The 21,469-nt window shown below is 46.3% G+C and overlaps 1 protein-coding gene across 2 annotated transcripts in view; it reads right to left on the reverse strand.

The window, feature by feature from the left end:
• SLC24A4 (solute carrier family 24 member 4) overlaps window positions 1-21,469 on the reverse strand; it is a 168,099-nt gene that overhangs the window by 6,137 nt on the left and 140,493 nt on the right. For both annotated transcript variants that reach the window (XM_044390051.3, XM_044390050.3), the window contains exon 13: window positions 3,525-3,691. In XM_044390051.3, the coding sequence (XP_044245986.1) occupies window positions 3,525-3,691 (167 nt within the window). The remainder of the gene's footprint in view (window positions 1-3,524; window positions 3,692-21,469) is intronic.

The raw sequence follows: 21,469 nt of genomic DNA on the forward strand, positions 1-21,469 counted from the left end.
CCCTGACCCCACCCCGAGTTTCTGCTTCAGGGGGCCTGTGGTGAAGCCCGAGAGTTTACCTTCCTACCCAGTTCCCAGGTGGCTGGGACCCTCCGGCTACTGGTCTGGGAACCACCCTCGAACATTGTTGCTTTAGAATATATCCTTGACCTTCTTTTTGGAGGGTGTGTTAGAAAAAAACAGAATCCGCTTATACCATCAATATATAGTTTGCAGTTCCACGTTTCACGTAATAAGACGCCATGGATACCTTTCCACCTCACGTCGTCACCTCCGACACCATTTTCAACCGACATGCAGATTTCGTGGTGCGGCTGTGTGGCTCTAGCCAATCCCTCACCATTGGACAGTGAGGGGGTCTCTTTCTTTGGTCTTAGGAGCTCACTGCATATAACATGTATTGGGCACTTACTGTATACCAGGTGCTCTACCAGGTATGTTGTGCACACAATCTCAGGTGCTTTATTATTAGCACCCACGGGGGACGGGGCACTGTGGTTACACTCACTTTACGCCCAGGGAAACTGAGGCTCGGAGATTAAGCAGCATTGCCTGTAGGCAAGAAGCTGGTGAGCGGTGGAGCAGGGATTCTGGGCCAGGTCTTACCGACTCTAAAGGCCATGCTCCTACCTCAATATCACGCACCTTGTGTGTGTATCTTTGGGTCCTTATCTTACTGCCTTCTTAGCATAAGCTCCGTGAAAGAGAACTGCCGGACCCAAGGATCTTGATGCAGTCACACACTCTCCTGACAAACGCCTGACACTCGAGAGATGGCTGGGGCCCTGAGCAGCAGCCAGATGGAAAGCCCTAGAAGCATGTGGATAACCCCATTAGCTCTGGCTTGCCCCCTCATCTCTAAAATGGGAACCGTGGCACCTCTTAGGGTTGTTCACATCTCGACTGATGACTCCAGTCCCAGTGAATGGTCATGTGATTTAGGATAAGCTGGTTCGAGTCTCTGAGCCTCAGTTTCCTCATCTGTAAAATGGGTTTGCTAATAAAGATTAAGTGAGAAAATGTGAGGTGACGGTGTCTGGCCTGTGCAAGATGTTCACAGATGTATGTTTCCCTTCTCTTTCAGACGCCGAGCAGGGCAAAAATGAACCACCGATCCATCGAGGTTCAGTCTACCTTGGCCATGAACGAGATCTCTGCAAGCACAGCCACGCCGTGGCTGACATGCTTTCAGTGGGGGATGCCAGACATCGCGAATACAGGAGCCTGGGGTATTTTGGCATTATGGGGGATGCCTCCATTTTCCCCCTTTTCACTGAACTACGTGGCTAAGAAGCTGACGGATGGAAGAACAGAAGGAAGGTCGTGTGTGTGTGTGTGTGTGTGTGGTGTGCACGCGTGAGCACACCATCCAGGAGGCTTCGGACTAGCAATGCCATCTGAGTGTGGCGTTGCCCTGGATTCCAGCCCTGGGTCCTCAGGGCCCACCTGATACTTAGGCTTCGGATATGGGAGCAGAGCTGAGTCCATAGCTCTGGGGCTATTTGTGCAACTTCGTGGAAGTCGTGGCCCCCCTCTGGTCCTCAGTCTCCCCAAAGGTGTAAGGGTGCTGGACAGGACGATCCCTTTCCAAGGTCCCTCCCTTTTCACACTGACATTCAAGAATCATTCAGCCTTAGGGGTGAGAGATATAAAAGGCGGTAGGAGTAAGGGGTGGGCAGGTGAGACGTCACTGCTCCCTGGCGGTCCCTGTCGAGGCACAAGGAAAGCAAAGCAAACTCGTGGCCCAAAATGAAGGCTAACACAGGGTGCTGTTGTCTTGACCAATTTCTACTGTCAGGGTCATTCCATTCCCCCCAAACTGAGGCAGGCTGAAGTTCAAAGTCACAGGTAAGGGTGTGCCAGCCAAGCAGTTCCTGTGACCCCAGCCAAGCTTCTGCCATGACTCTCTCTGCTTTAAGAAGCACAGGAGGGGTGAGTCAAGGTGGTGGGGATGCGAGTGTTGCTAAATGTCTCGCTTCATGGCGAATGAGCAGAGCTGATTTCATAATACTGTTGTTTCCAGTAATTGGAGAAGAAAAATTTCACCCATTCATTAATTCCATCTTTCCTAATTCTCATACCTACTCAAATGTCACGCGATACGTTTTAAATTTTCCTTGCAGGGTTGTTTTGGGAATGCACTTCAGTAAGAGAATTCACTGGATCCTTTTATCTGATATTTAGATGGGCTGGTGTTAACCTTACTCAGAAAAATGTCAATTTACAAGTGCAATTCACATAAGGCATTGTTTCCATGATCCTTGATCGTCCTTTACTCGGGAGTTCAGATAGTAACTATTTTCAACTCTTCCCGCACCCCAAAACACACACACACACACACACACACACACACACACACACACGCACACATGCACACAGAGGCATCTCATAAGGATTTTAACCGATTTTATCTGAACAAAGCATGGACGCAGCGCTGGCTGCCTCTCATGGTGAGAACGGTTGCTATCTACAGTTATGATCGATCAGTCATGCTGCCAGCTCGGAGCACAATGCCTGAGCAGAGACTTCCATCCTCCCAATGACCTTGTGAGATAGGGGGTCGTCCCCCTTCTGTAGAGGGGGTGACCGTGGCTCAGGGAAGCTGAGTCACCCGCCGGGGTTTCATGGCTGATAAGTGGGAGATCTAGGATTCAAATGCATTTCCACGTGACCCCGCAGCCCTTCCCTCCCCACAGGCTGGTACACGGAGCAAAGGGAAAGGGGCTCCTGCTTACCCGCCCCCTCCCCCAGCCAGTGAAAGGTTTGTACAGGGAGCTGCCACACGTGGCCAGAGGAGCTCACAAGGAGCTAGGCCAGTGCCTCTCTGTCTGCAACACTTCAGTCCAAATGGCATCTGAAAACTCCAGTAAGAAACTGAGGGGCAGTTCAGGATAGTCGTTGAAATCATGGACTCAGGAGCCCCCCTCTAGAACTTACTGCTTATGTAACTAAACGTATAATAGTTGGTAATTGTGCAACTGGGCCAATTACTCAATCTGGATGCCTCAGTTTCCTCATCTGTAAAATGAGCAAAGTGGAAACACCTATTCCACTGGGTTGTTAGGGGGCTAAAAGAGTTTACTGGCAGGTAACAGAAAAGACTGCCTTGTGTTCGTCTCCCACTGACTCGTCTCCCTCACATTCCCCCAGGGCCCCTGGAAGGGAAGGGGGACTAGTGACTAGCCCTCCAGAGATCTTCCCAGAGCACCCTCACCACCCTGCCATATTCCTCTTCCCATCGCACCTGGGCAGCGGGTCTTAGAATCTCGTCGCCTGCCCCCACTCCTGCCTTGAAGACCAGTGCCATGCTGTGTCCATCTGGGTATCCCTGGTGCCGAGCACAGCCCCAGGCACCTCTGCTGAAACTCCTTTCTACTGAGAAATAAGCCAACGTCTGCGAAGCGAGGCGACTTGCTGAAGGAGCACCGCCGTGTCTGAGGTCACTCTTGAACCCAGCTCTCCCACCTCCGGCAGGTGCTAGGCAGGCGCTGTCTGTACGACCCACCCCTGCTGCTGCCACTCACCAGCCACACCATTAGGTAGGAGAAGACAGCGATCCACAGCGTGGCAGTGATGAAGGTGACCATGAAGTACTTCTCCCAGCGGGGCTTGCTGCAGTTGGGGATGGTGACGCACAGAAGGAAGATGAGTGGCCAGGTGAACACCCACTTGGCTTTGTCCCCTCTTGCCTCTGCAGAGGGATGGGGTGGAGCCAGAAGGGGGAGGAGAGAAACACATACCGGGTTACACACCTGCTGGTCTACTAGTCTGTTGTTTTAGTAGTTTCTTTATTCGTTAAATGGGAACATTTTCTCTTTCTTGGTTGTTGCAAGAATGACATGATATAACGTACATAAAACACCCAGCACACACTGCGGCATATGGTTGTGGAAATCTCAGCTCCTTTGTTCCAAGGTCGTATACTCAGCTTGTTGTAGATACAAGACTAAAATGTGAGTGTCCTGGCTGGCAGGCGTGACCTCACTGGCCCTTACCAACAGAATCCACAAACAATTCAACCAAAGAAAATGGCCTCACTAAGTCACTGAGTGCAAGCATAGTGTCCTTAATTAGTCACTGAATATGGTGTGCACATGCAGCCTCAAAATTAGCTTGTTGGCTACACCAATGAATAGTGGAGGACAGACTTCTGAGGATTCTCTCCTCCACAAAAGCAATGAGAACATTGGCAAAAATGGTCAGAATCAGCCTTTTTCAGAACTCTGAAAATTAAACGAAGGCATGTAGTAATTCCAGCAGTGTTTACTTTAAGAAAATTGGCTGGATCTCAATGAGAATAGTGAGCTTCATGGAGTTTTAACTTGCTCTATTTTCCATTCCCTTCCACCAGCTCTGGAGTAGCCTTGAGAACCAGCATCCTGGCATCCACCACAGGGGGCAGAGCTGGAGCTCTTTCCAAGGCCATTCTTGGAGAACTGGCATTATTTGACCTGTCTGGTGGTTTCCTGGAAGATCCCACTTTCCAGGCTGTCTTTATTTTTCCTGAATCAGAGCTCAGCCAGTATGAATAGCCTTTTCCTTGGGGGCATTTGTTGAAAACAATCAGAGGCAACTGTTGAACATCACACTGTCCAAGGTGGTGGATAACAGTTGAGACAAACAATGAACTGGTCAAACAGCTTTAAAGGAAAAACTGGGGAATAGGATATCTATAGAGGGCTTTGCAAACCTCCCACACACTGGGGAATCTAAAAGACTATGAGTACGCATAGGACTGTGCCCACGGATATTTGTATGCTCAGTAAAAATTTGAGGATGCCCTAAGCTTTCACCTCTGCCTAATGTTGAAGCTCTGAGCAAGCAAGAAAGTAAAAACTAAGGTAGATTTGTAAACTGTCTGCCTCAGTGTTGAAGGTGTGCCCCCAAACTCACACAGAACTTATCGGCAAAGACTGAAAGACTTAATTGGTCCAGGCATCTAAGGAAATCTCTGCGCAATCATTAGATGACCTTAAGAGAACCTACCAGATATTTCAGTGTCCACACACAATGAATTATATAGATTTTAAAGAATTAGCTGAGAAAACTGACTAAACAAACAACAATAAATAGCAATAACAAGCAGAAGGGAGAAGAATCTGATTTCCAGCATTGTCAAACTATATTATTTTAAATGCCCAGTTTCCACAACAACAAAAAATTTTGAGACGTGTAAAAAAACAAGAAAGTATAGCCCATCCACAGGGGGGAAAATCAGCCTAAATTACCTCTGAGGAATTCCAGACATTAGATTTACTAGACAAAGACTTTACTTATTATTTTAAAGTTTGTTTATTTACTTATTTACTCATTTATTCATTCATTTTAGTAATCTCTGCACCCAACGTAGGACTCAAACTTATGACCCCAAGCTCAAGAATAGCATGCTCTTCTGACCAAGCCAGCTTGGTGCTCCTAGACAAAGACTTTATATCAGGTGTTTTAAACATATTCACGAGTTTTCAAAATGTCTAAAAAAAAACTGAAGAGAAGTAGGAGAATGATTTCTCACCAGAGAATATCAATAAAGAAGTAAAAACCATAAAAAAGAACAAAGAGCAGTTCTGGAGTTGAAAAGTAAAATAATTGAGAAATTCACTGCTGGGGCTCAACAGCAGATTTGAGCAGGAAGAAGAAATCAATCAATGACCTTGAAGAGAGGCCAGCTGAAATGATCTAGTCTCAGAAACAGAAAGAAATAGGCAGAAAAGGCACGAAGAATACCCAAGGAAATCACGTTCAAAAAGTTCCCAAATCTGATGAAAAAATTAACATATACGTTCAAGAAGAAGACACATTCTTCTCAAGCTCGCATAGAACATTCTCCAGGATAAACACCAGTTAGGTCATAAAACAAGCTTAGATACACTTAGAAGGATTTAAATTATGTGAAGTAGGTCCTACAGACACTCACAATGGAAAAAACTTAGAAATCAGTAACAGAAGGAAAACTGGAAGTTCACAAATATGCGGAAATTAAAGAACATGTTCCTAAATAACCACTAGGTCAAAAAAGAAATCACGAGGGAAATTAGAAGATACTTTGGGGGCGCCTGGGTGGCACAGCGGTTAAGCGTCTGCCTTCGGCTCAGGGCGTGATCCCAGCGTTATGGGATCGAGCCCCACATCAGGCTCCTCTGCTATGAGCCTGCTTCTTCCTCTCCCACTCCCCCTGCTTGTGTTCTCTCTCTCGCTGGCTGTCTCTATCTCTGTCAAATAAATAAATAAAATCTTAAAAAAAAAAAAAAGAAAATACTTTGAAATGAACGAAAATGAAAACACAACATACCAAACCTTACGGGATGCAGGAAAAACAGTGCTTAGAAATTTATAGCTATAAATGACTACATAAAAAAGAGGAAAGATCTTAAATCAATGACCTAATCTTCCACCTTAAGAAACAAAACAGAGCAAATTAAGCCCAAAGAAAACAGAAGAAAAGAAATAAGATTAAAGTGTAATAAAATAGAAAATTTTAAAAAGAGAGAATCAATGAAACTAAAATTTGTTTCTTTAAAAAGATCAATGAGGGGTGTCTGGGTGGCTCAGTTGGTTAAGTGTCTGCCTTTGGCTCAGGTCATAATCCCAGGCTCCTGGGATCAAGCCCTGCTCCTTGGGGAGTCTATTTCACCCTCTTCCTCTGCCCCCCCCACTCTCTCTCTCTCTCTCTCAAAAAAAAAATCTTTAAAAAAATAAAAAGATCAATGAAATTGACAAACTGTTAGCTAGACTGACCATGAAAAAAAAAAAGAGAAGATGCAAATTATTAAAATCAGGAATGAAAGAGGGTGATGGTTATATGCCTCACAGAAATAAAAAAAAGAATTATTAAAGAATCTATGAACAACAGTGTGCCAACAAATTACATAACCTAGGTGAAACAGACAAAATCCTACAAAGACAGAAATATCAAACCTAGCTAAAAAAGAAAAAAAAAACTCAATAAGACTTATAACAAGAGACTGACATAGTAAAAAAACAAACAAACCAAATAAACAAAAAAAAATTTACTTAAAGTAAGGCCAGGACCAGATGGCTTCATGGTGATTTCTACCAAATGTTTAAAAAAGGATTAGCATGAATCCTTCACAAACTCTTCCCAAAAGGTAGAAGAGAAAGGAGCAGTTTGCTATTCACTCCATGAAGCCAGTATTATCCTGGTAGCAAAGCCAGACATGAAGAGAAAAGAAACACAGACCAATATCCCTTATGAATACAGATGTAAAAATCTTTAATGAAATTCTGGCAAACTGAATCCAGCAAACATACAAAAAGGATTATGTACCATGACCAAGTGGGATTTATCCCAGGAATGCAGGCTTGGTTTGAATATGAAATTCAATCAATCCAGTATACCATGTCAATAGAATACAGGAAAAAAAAAACAACAACAACAACAAAACAACCCATGTCCACTGAGGCAAAAAGAAAAGGCAGGCATTTGACAAAATCTAAATGATAAAACACTCCGCAAACTAGGAAGAGAAGAGAATTTTTTCATCCTGTTAAAAGGCATCTATAAAAGCCTCACAGCTAACATCATAAAGGTGGAAGACTGAAATCTTTCAATGTGATGAAGATGTCTGCTCTGATCATTTCTATTCAACACTGTACTATAGGTGTTAGCCAGGAACACTAGGCAAGAAAAAGAAGTCATTCAGCTCGGAAAGAGAAAGTAAAACTACCCCTATTTGTACATTGCATGATCTCGTAGAGAGAACGTTCTAAAAAGTCCATACACACACACACACACACACACACACACACACACACACACACTCAATCACAGTAAATGAATTTAGCCAAGTTGCAAGATACAAGATCAATATACAAAATAAGGTTGTATTTCTACATGGTAACAATGAGTGATCCAAAAATGAAATTAAGAAAACCGGTTCCATTCACAATAGCTGCCAACAAACCAACTAACCAACCCTTAGGAATAAATGTCAGAAAAGAAGTATAAGATTTATATGCTGAAAACGACCAAACAACATTGAAGGGAATTTAAAAAGCCTTAAATAAATGGGAAGATATTCTGTACTTGGATCAGAAGATTTAATATTAAAATGGAAATGCGCCCCCAAAACCGATCTATAGATTCAACGTGATCCCTGTTAAATCCTAGCTGACTTTTTTTAAAGTAAAAATTGACCCGCTGTTTCTAATACTTACACGGAAATGCAAGAGACCCAGAATTGCCAAACCAATCTTGGAAGAAGAACGAAGTTGGAGGACTTACATGCCCTGATTTTAAAATTTACTACAAAGCTACAAGCAATCAGGGCAGTGTGCTACTGGCATAAGGATTTATAAATCAATGGAAGAGAATTTTGAGTCCAGAAATAAACTCGTCCATTTAAGGCGAACTGATATTTAAAAAGGGTGTCAAGACTATTCAATAGGAAAAGAACAGTCTTTTTTTTTTTTTTTTTTTTAACAAATGGTGCTGGGATAGTGCAAAAGAATGAAATTAGACCCCTCCCTCACACCACATACAAAAATTTACTCAAAACGGACTGAAGATCTAAACATGAGGTGAAACTACAAAACGTTTAGATGAAAACAAGGGCATAAGTCTTCATGACCCTGGATCAGGCAATGGTTTCCTAAAAGACACCAAAAAACACAAAAGAAAAAAATAAAGATACACTGGATTTTACCAAAATTTAAAAGTTTTGAGCTTCAAAGGACACGATCAAGGAGGTGAAAGACAATCCATATGATAGGAGAAAATATTTGGAAATCCCATAAAGGTCTAGTTTGCAGAATATATAAAGAACTCATCACTCGACAATAAAAAAAAAATCTCAATCTGAAAAACAGGCATAGGATTTGAATAGATGGTTCTCCAAAGAAAATATAAAAATAGCCAATAAGTATGTGAAAAGGTGCTCAACATCTCTAGTCATTAGGCAATGGCAAATAAAACTTTGTACCCACAAGTATGACTATACCAAAAAGACAGACAATAATATGGGCAAAGATGTGGGAAAACGCGGACCCTCAGACACTGCTGGTGGGAATGCAAAATGGCGCACACAGCCTCTTGGAAAATAGTTTGGCCGGTCCTCAATATGCCCACACAAAAATCTGTACTCAAATGCTCGTAGCAGCATGACTTGTAATAGCCAAAAAGGAGAAACAACCCAAATATCCATCAAGTAATGAACAAAATGCAGCATGTAAACACAATGCAGCGTTATTCGTCCACAAGCAGGAACGAAGTACCGACCATGCTACAACATGCATGAACATAGAACACCTGCAAAATGAGTGAGGCCAGACACAAAAGGCCACGTGTTACGTGATTTCATTTATACGAAATGTCCAGACGAGGCAAATCCAACAGAGACAGAAAGATGAACGGTTGTGGAGAGGGGATGGGAGTGATTATTCATGGGTGTGGGGTTTTGGGGGGCAGAGAAATGAAAATGTTCTGGAATTGGGGTGCCTGGGTGGCGCAGTCGGTTAAGGGTCTAACTCTGGGTTTCGGTTCAGGTCGTGATCTCAGGGTTGTGAGATCGAGCCGAGGCAGGCTCCGAGCTCAGCATGGAGTCTGTCTGGGATTCTCTCTCCCCCTCCCTCTGCCCCTCCCACTCATACATGCATGCATACTCTCTCTCTAAAAATAAATACATCTTTAAAAAAACTTTCTGGAATTATACAGTGGTGATGGTTGAACAACTTTGTGAAGACACTAAAAACCACGAAACTAGACACTTCACAAGAGTGAATGTCATGATATATGAATTACATCTCAATAAAAAAAACCCTGCAAAGCAGGCTGGCAGGAGCTGTTTTACTTCCATACATCTGGGCTTGAATCTTCCTAAATCATTAAAAGCATATTTACTGAGAAAAAAAAAAAAACCCAAACCCAGCCTGGTTATAATAATGAACCAACAGAATATGGCTAGCTCAAAATCAGCAAAGCCATTCAGGTATTCATCCTAGAAACTTCATCAGAAAAACATCTGTCTTCCCAGATCTCTCTCTACATATCTTTCTGTGCCTTGTAATCCTTGCATGAAGAGCAGAAAGGGTTCCCGCCTGATTGGTTTGGCCAAAATTCCTGGCTCTTCCCTCGTCAGCCCACACCCCAACCCATCTAGGCTGCCGGGCCTCTCCAGAATTGACCTAAAACTCCATGTGGGAAGAATCCACTTCGGGGAATTGTAACCCTGAACACGTCTATGCGTAGGGCATCTTTGGAGATACATACAAATGCCACAGCACGAAGATCATTTTCTTATTTTCACAGACACACAATGGTGTTGCTTTTGCCTGGTATGGGTTTCACATCTGGTTTGGACATCTACCCTGATCGGGCCCCACCCAGCTGGCAAGCCTCACGGCCCACCATTGTTCTCTATAAAACAATGCTCCGTCAGACCTATGCTATGCCGCTGCTGTGCTCGACGGTTGGATACGCTCCGTTAATGGACTGTGAGAGCAATTAAGTGGATGGCAAGTAGCGTTTTCTTTAAGAGAAGCAAATAGTAGAGCTACGGTATGGAGTTAAGAGTTATGTGTTATTCTACAGACTTCTGCTTCCCTTTTACAGATATCTGTGTGTAAAATAGTTATCGTTATGGATCATGGTCAAAATGTGGAAAACTTCCACGCTGCTCATGCTATGCTCCCACCCCTCCCCTCTGTGCCCCCCCGCCGCCGCCCCGTCTGCAGCCTCCCCATTGTTCTGACTCTTCTGGAAAGCCTTTCCTCATTAACTCAGTCCATGGTGATCTCTTTCTTCTGTAACTGCTTTGAATTTTAAGACTACGTATGAGAGGTGCCTGGGTGGCTCAGTGGGTTGAGCGTCTGCCTTCGGCTCGGGTCATGATCTCGGGGTCCTGGGATCGAGCCCCCTGCTCTGCAGAAAGTCGGTTTCTCCCTCTCCCTCTGCACCCCCCACCCCGCTTGTGTTCTCTCTCTCAAATAAAATCTAAAAAACATATATATATATATATTCATGAACTACTGAAACTACTGAAGCTGACCTATGACCTCACTGCCCGACTCTCCCACCCACGCTCTTCCAGGACAGGGTGCAAACACAGCTGGTAACAGCTCCGGGTGCCTTCTGCACTCATCCAGAGCATACAATTAGCATACGAGCATACGCTCGTCTGGAGGTGACACGCTGTCCTGTTTGCTAATGGCCTGCACTGTGTAATTCAGCACTTTATTTACCGTCGTGTTCCCTGATTGCTGTGTACGCTGAAGGGCAGTAAAGGTCAGGGACAAGACAGGCAGCGGGCAAAGCTCTGGCATCTGACACGGGGATCCAATCCCGCTGGGGAACTCATCAGCCACAGGTCACAGGGCAAGCAGGCCCCCAAACCTCTTTTCCTTACCTTAGAATGGGGGTGATGATAGCAAACTGGGGGGCTTGGGAACAAGACAGCATTTGTCAGTGCACATCTCACCATTGCTACTGGGGCTACTAATACGGACCCGGTTCTGGATATTTTAGGGAGCTATCAGACCATGGCTCTTGATGTTGGCTTGGGGGACACAGTCAATGTGGATGAGTTTTGAAGCCTGAGTTTGAGCTGCTCACAGGCAGGGCCCTGCTGGATCCTTACATGCTTGTGCCCATGGCAGAGCCCCAGTACGTGTGAAATGAATGGGAGGACCACCCAGGACATAGGGACAAGAACAGGAAAAGACCATCAGAAATAAAAACGAATTTAAAAAATCTCACATAGCAGACATGAGAATTCCCATTTGAAAGCCTATTCTCAGAAGAGGATTTCTCTAGATCATGCTGATGAAATGAGAAATTTCCTGAACATCTCCAAGAGAAGAGGACACATCACAAGGATGTGTTACTGGAGTAGAAATAGAGAACCCAGTTGCACCTGACTGGGGAAAGGAGATGTCAATGTCCTGGAACCACCACCCCAGACCTTGCTGGGTGGCTGGGTGTGGAAGTTCGGGATTTGGTGAGGTTCCTGGGACAACTCTGGCAGCAATCCCAATCAGGGGGCCACTTTCTGCCAGCCACATTTGTGCTCCTGCCTGGGACCGGCCCAGGGTGGTTCTAATCACACTGAGTAATCACAGCCTGTTTCCCAGGACACTGAACCGACGACAGTGTGTGTGGCGGAACTGTGAAGTGAGGCTAGGACAGGCAGAGAAAGCAGGTCTGAGGGGCACGGGCTTACACAGGGACGAGGAAGGGGACAGGGAGAGTGGGGCCAGCCTGATCCTGTAGTTCTTGGCTCTGCTTGGTCCTGAGACCCACCTGTACCAGCTCCAGGAAACCCCTATGTACCTTTCTCATACAATTCCCTTTCCTGCTCAAGGGAGCTCTAGCTCACTTGTTACTTGCTACCAAAGAGTCCGAGGCAATAGAGTCATGAAGATAGGAGCCACCCGCTGTAGGAGGGACTTTTTGTCCTGGCCGGAAGTATCTCCCTCCTTAATTCTGTGCTCACCACACAACCTCCCGCCCCAGGATATGGTCTCCTGACATGTCCAGCAGGCTGGGCCCCAGCCTTCTCATCTGCAAAGTCAGACGATGAGACTAGACCATTGGTTCTCAGTTCTCACTGATCATCCACAGCACCTGGGGGTGGTGGGAGGAGTTGCTGACAGATTCCCGAGTCCTGCCAAGATTCTTTAATGTGGTCAAGTTCTAAGGCTGTGCCCAAATACGTATATTACCAAAACCACATCTAGCGTGTTGTAAAATGCACCGAGTGTTGGTTTTGATCAGCTACGGTAAGACGCGCAAAAATGATCGTCATGAAAAAGTCTTCATATTCCCAGATCCCTGGAAACAGAAGGCAAGGTATGCCATGCTGAGTCACAGGGAGAAGCACCCGGGTCAGTCGGGAGGCAGGAGGAACAGGAGGAAAGCATGGGCAGGAGCCTTTATTGAAACTTCCATGGGAAAAGACAAGGCGCAGTAGGAAGGCTTCAGGTTGGCTAGTTTGAATGATTTCAGCAGGCTCTGGGGGGGTAGAGGCCATCTCTAGTTATCTGGTACCTGACCCTGGGGTGATGGGGGCAGAGGAAAACCCCCTCCTGGAGTGGGAGAGGCAGACAGAGGAGGTGGTTCAGAGCACTGGGATCTGGACTGGTTAGTTTGTGCTCCTGGATGAGTAGTTTGCGATCTCTAAAAATTGGCAAGTCTAATAGGGCACCTGGGTGGCTCAATCGGTTAAGCGGCTGCCTTCAGCTCAGGTCATGATCCTGGAGTCCCAGGATGGAGCCCCACATCAGGCTCCCTGCTCAGCGGGTAGTCTGCTTCTCCCTTTCCCTCTGCTCTTCCCCCCACCTTGTGTTCTCTCTCGCGCGCTCGCTCACTCTCTCTCAAATAATCTTTAAAAAAAAAATTGGCAAGTCTGAGCACTTCTGGGTTGTACTGGGCATGCGCTGCTCTCGTCTGGCCAGCATCCATTCCTCTACTGGTAACAGCAAGCTAATGTTCCTGTTGGGAGCCAACCCTCCATTCCACATCGGTCCGTGTGGTTTGGAGGGCTGACTCCACCTTCTGGCTCTATGGGTGGGAGTGTGATTCAAGCTTGGCTAATCACGTATCCCATAAACACTTGGTACGTGCGTTCTCCGGGCTAGGCACTACGCTAGGTCCTGGGAATCCAGCAGTGAACTAGACAACAACCCTGGCCACTGAGAGCTTTACATAGGTTTGGGGCTGGGCACATGACTAGAGCGTCAACCCTGGGGATTTTGCTGGGAATCACTGCCTCTACGATCCACTGTCCTTTCCTTATTTAGAGGAACCCTATTTTGCTTGTGACAGTCATTGTCCAGCTAAAAACCTTAATCTCTTAGGCTTCCTTGCAGGTAGGAGTGGTCACAGCTCTAACAGAGATCTAATTGGAAGTCTATACGGTGGAGCTTCCAGGAAAGAGAATATTTTTGTGATGAGACAAGCATTAGAAGCCCTTGGGTCCTGGGATCGAGCCCTGCATTGGGCTCCCTGCCCAGCAGAGTCTGCTTCTCCCTCTCCCTTCCTGCTGCCTCTCCACCCCCCACTCATGCTCCCTCTCTTGCTTTCTCAAATAAATGAAATCTTTAAAAAGAGACAAGATTTAGTGACATGTGTCTCCTGCCCTTTGTCCTTCCTCCTTGCTCCTGGCTGGAACATGGGCACACTGGAGCTGCAGGACCGACTGGTAACCTTGAAGACAAAGCCACCCACTAAGGATGGAAGGACAGAAATGGACACTGGTGGTAGGATAGAGCTGCAAGGCTAATTCCAGGACTTCTTGTGAGGTAACAAAAATTCCGTGAGGCAAAGGTTCTGTCCCTTGAATTTTCTGTCACATGCAGCTGAATGCAATCCGTACCCGTGCATGGAATTACCCCCATGGGATGTAAGCCTGGACGGCTGGTGGCCGTCTTTGCAAGCTGTCCAGGGATGAAGCCAACCCAGGAGAGCACGGCTGAGACATGGACAGCATCTTGTAACCATCTGAGCTCAATGTTCTACTCTGCCCATTCTCCCGGTGAACTTGCCACTATGGGCTTTTTGGCTTAAACCAGCCAGAATTGGGTTTCTCTAACATAAAAAGATAATGGACTGGGGCACCGGCGTGGCTCAGTCGGTTGAGTGTCCGACTCTTGATTTTGGTTCAGGTCACAAGCTCAGGGTCATGGCATTGAGCTCTGTGTCAGGCTCCACGCTGGGTGCTGAGCCTGCTTAAGATTCTCTCTTCCGCCCCTCCGCCCCCACCCCCACTGCACGTGCATGCTCTCTAAAAAAAAAAAAAATGTCTGGACTAATTCATGGATAAAATGAGTTCGGGGAGGGTGTGTGGCTAGGGACAGGGGTAATGGGACAGTGTCTATACCTAGGAACATCCCCTCCCCCCACCACCGTGAGTCTCTTCTGGCCCCCACTGCCTTTCCTTCAAGTTCAATGTCAGGGAAATCTGAGAGATGCTCCTCATGGACTCTGACTGATGTGCAAACACAAGCAAGAGAAGAGCTGCCATTATTTGTGTCACTAAGCTCTTAGGTTTTTCTTTTGAAGTAGAAAATTACAATATGTGAAAAATTTAAAATGAACAAAACAGATGGCTAATCATCCTGGAGGCAAAAATTAAGAATGGAGGCAGTTGTTGATGCAAGACTTCAGATTAATTCGGACAGTTCACTAGGCACTCCACCTAAGGGAGCGGTTAACTTGTGGCATGAGGGGCTATGTTGCTGCACAATCAAGATATTCATGAACCCTGGAATGAGGGGCGTCTGCAAGATCTAGGGGTTATAGCTCTAGACCTGTGGTCCTCAAACGTGGTTTAAATCTGAATCCTCTGGAGAGCTTGTTAGATGCTCTCCAGGGCTAATGGTTTGGCAGGTCTGGAACAGGGGTCCAAGAATTTCCATTTCTAACATGTTTCCAAGTGCTGCTGCTTGTGCTGGGACCACACTCTGGGCACCTCCACTTCTAACTAGCTTTATATTTAAAAGCAATTGAGATACAATTGACATTAAAAATTCACCCACTCAAATGTAGAGTGGGTTTTCATGGATTACAAAGCTGTGTAGCCAATCACCACCATGTAATTCCCTCATGGTTTTTATCACCTCCAAAAGAAAACCTGAACCCATGAGCAATCATCCCCCATTCCCCTCCTCTCTCACATTCTGCAGCCACTAACCTGTTTCTATCAGATTTACCTCTCTTGGACATTCCATATAAATGGAATCATAGTACATCGGCTTCTGTGTCTGCCTTTCACTTACATAGGTTTTCAAAGTCCATCCATGTGGCCACACACAGCACTTCCTTCCTCTGTAGGGATGAATAATATTGCATTATACGGAACCACCAGTTTGCCTCTCCGTTCATCACTTGATGGGACATTTGGATTGTTTCTACTTCTTGGCTACCATGATTGATGCTATGAACATTCAAGTGTTTGTGTAGACATAGTTTTTCATTTCTCCTGGACATATAGCTCGGGGTGGAATTGCTGCCTCATACAGTGACTCTATATTTAACTCTTTGAGGAACTGACAGGCTGTTTCCCAAGAGGCATACCATTTCACATTTCCAACAGTGTTTGAGGGTTCCAACAGATCCAAATCCTTGCCAACACACTGCTGTCTCTTTTGAATCTTGCCATTCTAGTGAAGAGGTGCCTCATCGTGGTTTTGATTTGCATTAAATCAAATGGAATTAGTCCTGATGACTAATAAGGTTAAGCATCTTCTAACACGGACTTACTACTTGTATATCTTCTTTAGAGAGTGGTCTATTCAAATCCTCTGCCCATTTTTTAAATTAGGTTGTCTTTTCAGTGTTGAGTTCTAAGAGTTCTGGATGTATTCAGGATACGAGATCCTTATTAGAATCATGATTTACAAATGTTTCATTCCATTCTGTGAGTTGTCATCTCATGTTAAGTGTCCTATAAATCACAAAAGTTTTAAGTTTTGATGAAGTGCAATTTATAGCTTTCCTTTGGCTACTTATGATTTTGTTATATTTAAGAATCCATGGTCTAACCCAAAGTCATGAATATGGACATTTGTTTTCCTCTAAGAGTTTCACATTTTTAACTACTACATTTAGATCTCTGTCTTGTATTGAATTCTCTCTTGTATATGGTGTGAGTTTGTGATCCAACTTTTTTTTTGTTTAATGTGGTGGTCATTTTCTTAGCACTGTTTGTTGAAAAGACTATTCTTTTCCCATCAAATGGTCTTGGCACCCTTGTCAAAAATTACTTGACCTTAAGTGTATGCATGTATTTCCAGACTCTCAATTCTATTCCATTGATCTATACTTCTGTCCTTATTTCCAGTACCAGTCTTGATTACCACATCTTTGTAGTAGGTTTTAAAATCAGGAAGTGTGAGTCCTTCATCTTTGTTCTTTCTCAAGATTGTTTTGGTTATTCAGGGCCTCCCACATTCCCATCTGAATTTTAAGCTTAGCCCATCAATCTCTTGCAAAAAAAAAAAAAAAAAAAAAGCTAGTGGTGATTTTGTTTGCTCAGAATCTGAAGATCAATTTGGGGACTTGTGTCATTTAAAAGATTTTTACATCTTCCTATCCATAAACATGGGATGTCTTTCCATTTAGACCTTTAATATCTTTCAACAATATTTTGTAGTGCATGTCTTGTAATACCTTTTGTTAAACTTATTTCTAAGTATTTTATTCTGTTTGATGCTATTATGAGATTGTTTTAATTTCAATTTCAGGTTAATTGCTAATGTACCAAAATACAACAGAAATTTGTACATTGCTCTTGGTATCCTGCAAGTTTAGTCTTACGGTTTTTTGTGGACTCCTTAGGATTTTCTATATGTAAGATCACATTACCTATGAAGAGTATTATATTTCCTTTCCAATCTGGATGCTTTTTATTTTGTCTTGCCCGTTTGCCCTGCCTCGAGCCTCCAGCACAATGTTGAATAGAAGTGGTGAGAGTGACATCTTTGTCCTGTTCCTGGTCTGAAGGGGAAAGCTTTTAGTCTTTACCACGAAGTATGATGTTAGCTGTAGATTCCCTTTATCAGCTTCAGGAAGTTTGCTTCTATTCCCGAGTTTGTCATGGGGTTTTTCATCAAGAAACAATGTCGGATTTTGTTAGGTGCTTTTTCTGTATTGAGATGATCGTGTGGTTTTATTAACAATGTGGTGTATCATTTTTCATACGTTGAACCAACCCTGCATTCCTGGCATAAGTTTCATTTGGTTAACTCTTTTTTATAAAGAAGGAAACAAAGTTCCATGAAGGTTAATGAGCCGTGCCAAATCTCACAGATAATTAGAGCCAGAGCCACAAACAGACTCTGCTTTCCCAGCCAGCGGCCTCCAGGCTGGCCTTTGTGGAGAGGCAGGGGAATGCAGGGGAAGCTGGAGTGCTGTCAAGGAGGACTGATGACAGACCACCTCACCATTACCCAACATCTGTAGCACGCCTCACATCTTGGAAGTGATTTTCACACACACTCTCTTTGTTCTTCTCGTCAACTTTTAGGGGACATTTTCCCTATTTCATGAGGTTTGGTGAAATTCACTGACTTAAACATCTCAGAAAGTGAGAGGTAGTGACAGGACTTGAATGCAGGTCTTCAAAGTTTAAAAATCCAGAGTCCTTTGTGCTATATTGCTTGCCTGCCCTCTGAGTCCCATGATTTCAAGGCCCGTGGAGGTCCTTTTGCTGCCTGACAGCTGGCAGAGGGGTCAACTCTCCCACCAGAGCCTCCTACTCTTAGCTCATGGCTCTGAACTTAACAGAAAATTCCTCTCGAGAAAGGGAACCATTAAAGCTTTCTTGTTTCTTGCGGCAAACGAACTTCAGAATAATTTTTAGTTTTTAATACGTTTTTGTTTTATCCTTAAATTTTGACTTACCATTAAATGGATTGCTTTCTGAGGTGCACAGCAGCTCCGTGGTTAACTGTAACTAGATTGCCAGGTTCGAACCCCAGCTGTGACATATGCTATCTGTGTGAACTTGGGAAAGTATTGAGCCTCTCTGTATCTGTTTTCTCATCTGTAAAATGGGGAGAACAATGGTTTCTGCCTCACAGTGCTACTGTAAAACGGAAAATGAACTATATGTTCACATGATATGTCTAGAATAACACCTGGTGCAGAGTAAACACTAAATTTTAGCTATTGTCGATCTTAACGACCACATCAACAAGGACTATTGTCAAGCACTGGGCTGGGTGGTTTTACAGAGAACAGTCTCAGAGAGGTAAGGCCCCATGCCCAAGGTCACACAGCTAGGAAATGGCAGACTCACAAGTCCAACACCAAAGCCTCTTAAAGACCCCATCCTGAATTCTGGAAGGTGAGTTTTGATCTTGAGTGCACTAGAGGGGGCGAGCAGAGGCTCTACGGGAAGCAGATGAGGTCAGGCCTACAACCACGCTGAGCGGCCAGGCTAAGGCTTGGGAGGGAGGGGAAGAATGTAAGGAGGATAAGAAAGTACACACTAGGCTTCAGCAAAGTCAGAGGCAGGCCCTGCTGAAAGCTGACATTAGAACGCAGGTGGGGCTGGGCACACGGGGACTCAAGGCCCAGGGAGATGTATCTGGCAGTCCAGGGTAGAGGCCTGCAGGGTGCATAGGATCTGAGGGAGGCTTTCTCCGAGGTAGAGGCCTTGGCTTGGTCTCCCCCCACCCACACTGGCAGAGTCAGGGAACACGGTTTGGTCACTAGGACCCTGTTCCTGCTCCCCGACAGAAGCAGCTGCCTTCCTGGGGAAGAGGGCACAGATCCAATCCGCAGACCAAGATCTCCCAGGCCATAGAGAAGTGGGGCTGAGTTCCCTTGGCTGGTGCAGATCCCTGGGACCCCCACCCCAGTTCTGCGGACGTGCCCATGGTCCCCACCCAGCTCTGTGGAGGCTCCGTGACCAACTCAGACTGGCTGTAATGGGTCTCAGCGCTAGAAGGTCATCTGGGGTTGGTGTGTCAATGCCCTCCTTCTAAAGACCCCAAGTTATGGCCAGTTCTGCACCCCACTTCAGGGATCTCAGGGCATCCAGCGGAGAGAGCTGTTCTGTCCCCCATCACTCTCCACAATGTGGCAGTGGGTGGACAGTCAGCCTTTCTGAGCCTCCACGTCCTCCTCTGAGATGGTGGGGAACTGCCCCTCCCCCTCCAGGCACTGTGGAAAGACCAAAGAAAAGCAGAAAGTACAGAGCTCACTGCCCAGCCTCGGAGGGCCTTGTCAGAATTTGGAAGTCCTGAGGAGCATGAAATGAGAGACCGCTAATCCCAGAAATACTGAGAAAGAACGCTCACTGGCCCTCCCCCTCCGCTGGCATGCCCTCTGGCCTTAAACATTCCACAAGCACTACAATGACAGGGTGGGGTGGTTGGGTTCCCGGTGTCTGAAAACCACACAGACCCAGCAGCTGGCCTCCTCCCTCCCCTTCCTTCCTGCTGCCCCTGGCACCCTAGAGCCAACATGCCAGCTTAGCAGAGAGGCCTCTTGGCCAAAGTCAACAGAGGCACCAAAGGAGAACACTTCAGAGCTGGGCAGACCAGGTGCCAGCCCCAGCTACCTGAGCCCCCATTTGCTCATTTGGGAAATGGGGACCAACACCAGCCACCCAGCAGGGCTGCCCTGCAGTACCCCTAGTACCTAATATAAGGTGCTAAGTACAGTGCTGGGGCTGGGGCAGGTGCCTGATGCAGCTGTGGGTTGGGCCTCTGCCCCTCCTTGGTCTCCCTGAGGCAGAGCCACGCGGGTCCCTTACCAGGTCTGGTCTGAGTCATCAGTAAAGACTGGCTTTATTGCTTTTGTCCACCCTGCACTATGGCTGTCATGGCCATCAGCCCCCATTCCAACCTCCCCCCGGTTTCTGTAGAGGCATCTCTCAGACCCCCCTGCAGCTCCAGGTCTGGACTCAAAAGAGCCTCCTTAATGTGAGAAGAATGGAGGTGGCGGGGCCAGGCTCCCTTCCTACTGCTTTAGATGCACTCCTGTCAAGCAGGGCTCTGGGGATACGGGGATTTTCTGCAGGGGATCCGAGCCCAGGCAGTCGCTGAGTGGACATCAGGGACTGTCCAGAGGCCTGGCCACCATCCAGTGCCCAGTTTGCATTGCAGTGGGGGTTGAGACACAGCGGTGGCAGTAGCCTCCTGGTTCCTGGAACACGGCTCTGATGGGGAGATCTTGAATTCACGGTTCTGTCGCATCCTGGCTCCCACTGCCCCGATTCTGGTGTGGCGGCCGTGGAAGCAGGTTCCGTGGGGAGCTCTGGGGTCACTGCTGGTGCCCAGACTGAGGTGTCCTTCCCATGATCACTCAAGGCACCTATATCTCTGTATTAATCCGCTTCTCCTGCGTCTGAGATGGGCTACACCCGTGGTCTCCTGATATCACCAGAGGCAGCAGTCATGGGTCCCACAAGGGACGCAGGTGTGTATGTGCTCAGACCCTCCTCCCCCAGAGCCGCCTTCTTAGGGGCCACCAAAGTCATGTTGGCTAGCAGAGCGAACTGACCAGGGGTGGACCCCTGGCCTCTGGGCCCATGGCATTCTCTCTCTCTCCAGACTCTGGAATTCAGATACGGTACCAGTGTGCCAAGTTAGGGAGGCTGGCATGGTCATGGGCCAGTCTGGGGGCCATGCGAGGCCACAGTCTGCCGTGCGGACTGACCGAATCTTCAAAAGCCAGTCTGACAGGCGTATGTGGAGAAATGAAGACAAGGACCAGGAAGAGTCCTGACATCCACGGAGGCCCTGAGTCCTGCCCCTGGATGACTCCAGCTGTTTCTGTGCTCTTGGGATCCATAACACACCCCTATATCCTTACTTTTAAAAAGGTCCCCCTTGGGGCGCCTGGGTGGCTCAGTCCGTTAAGAGGCTGCCTTCTGCTCAGGTCATAATCTCACGGTCCTGGGACCAAGCCCCACATCGGGCTCCCTGCTCACCGGAGAGCCTGCTTCTCCCTCTCCTACCTGCCGCTGCCTGCTTGTGCTCTCTGTCGAATAAATAAAAATCTTAA

The sequence above is a fragment of the Ursus arctos genome, unplaced genomic scaffold, assembly GCF_023065955.2.
Source record: "Ursus arctos isolate Adak ecotype North America unplaced genomic scaffold, UrsArc2.0 scaffold_25, whole genome shotgun sequence".
NCBI classification, from domain to species: domain Eukaryota; kingdom Metazoa; phylum Chordata; class Mammalia; order Carnivora; family Ursidae; genus Ursus; species Ursus arctos.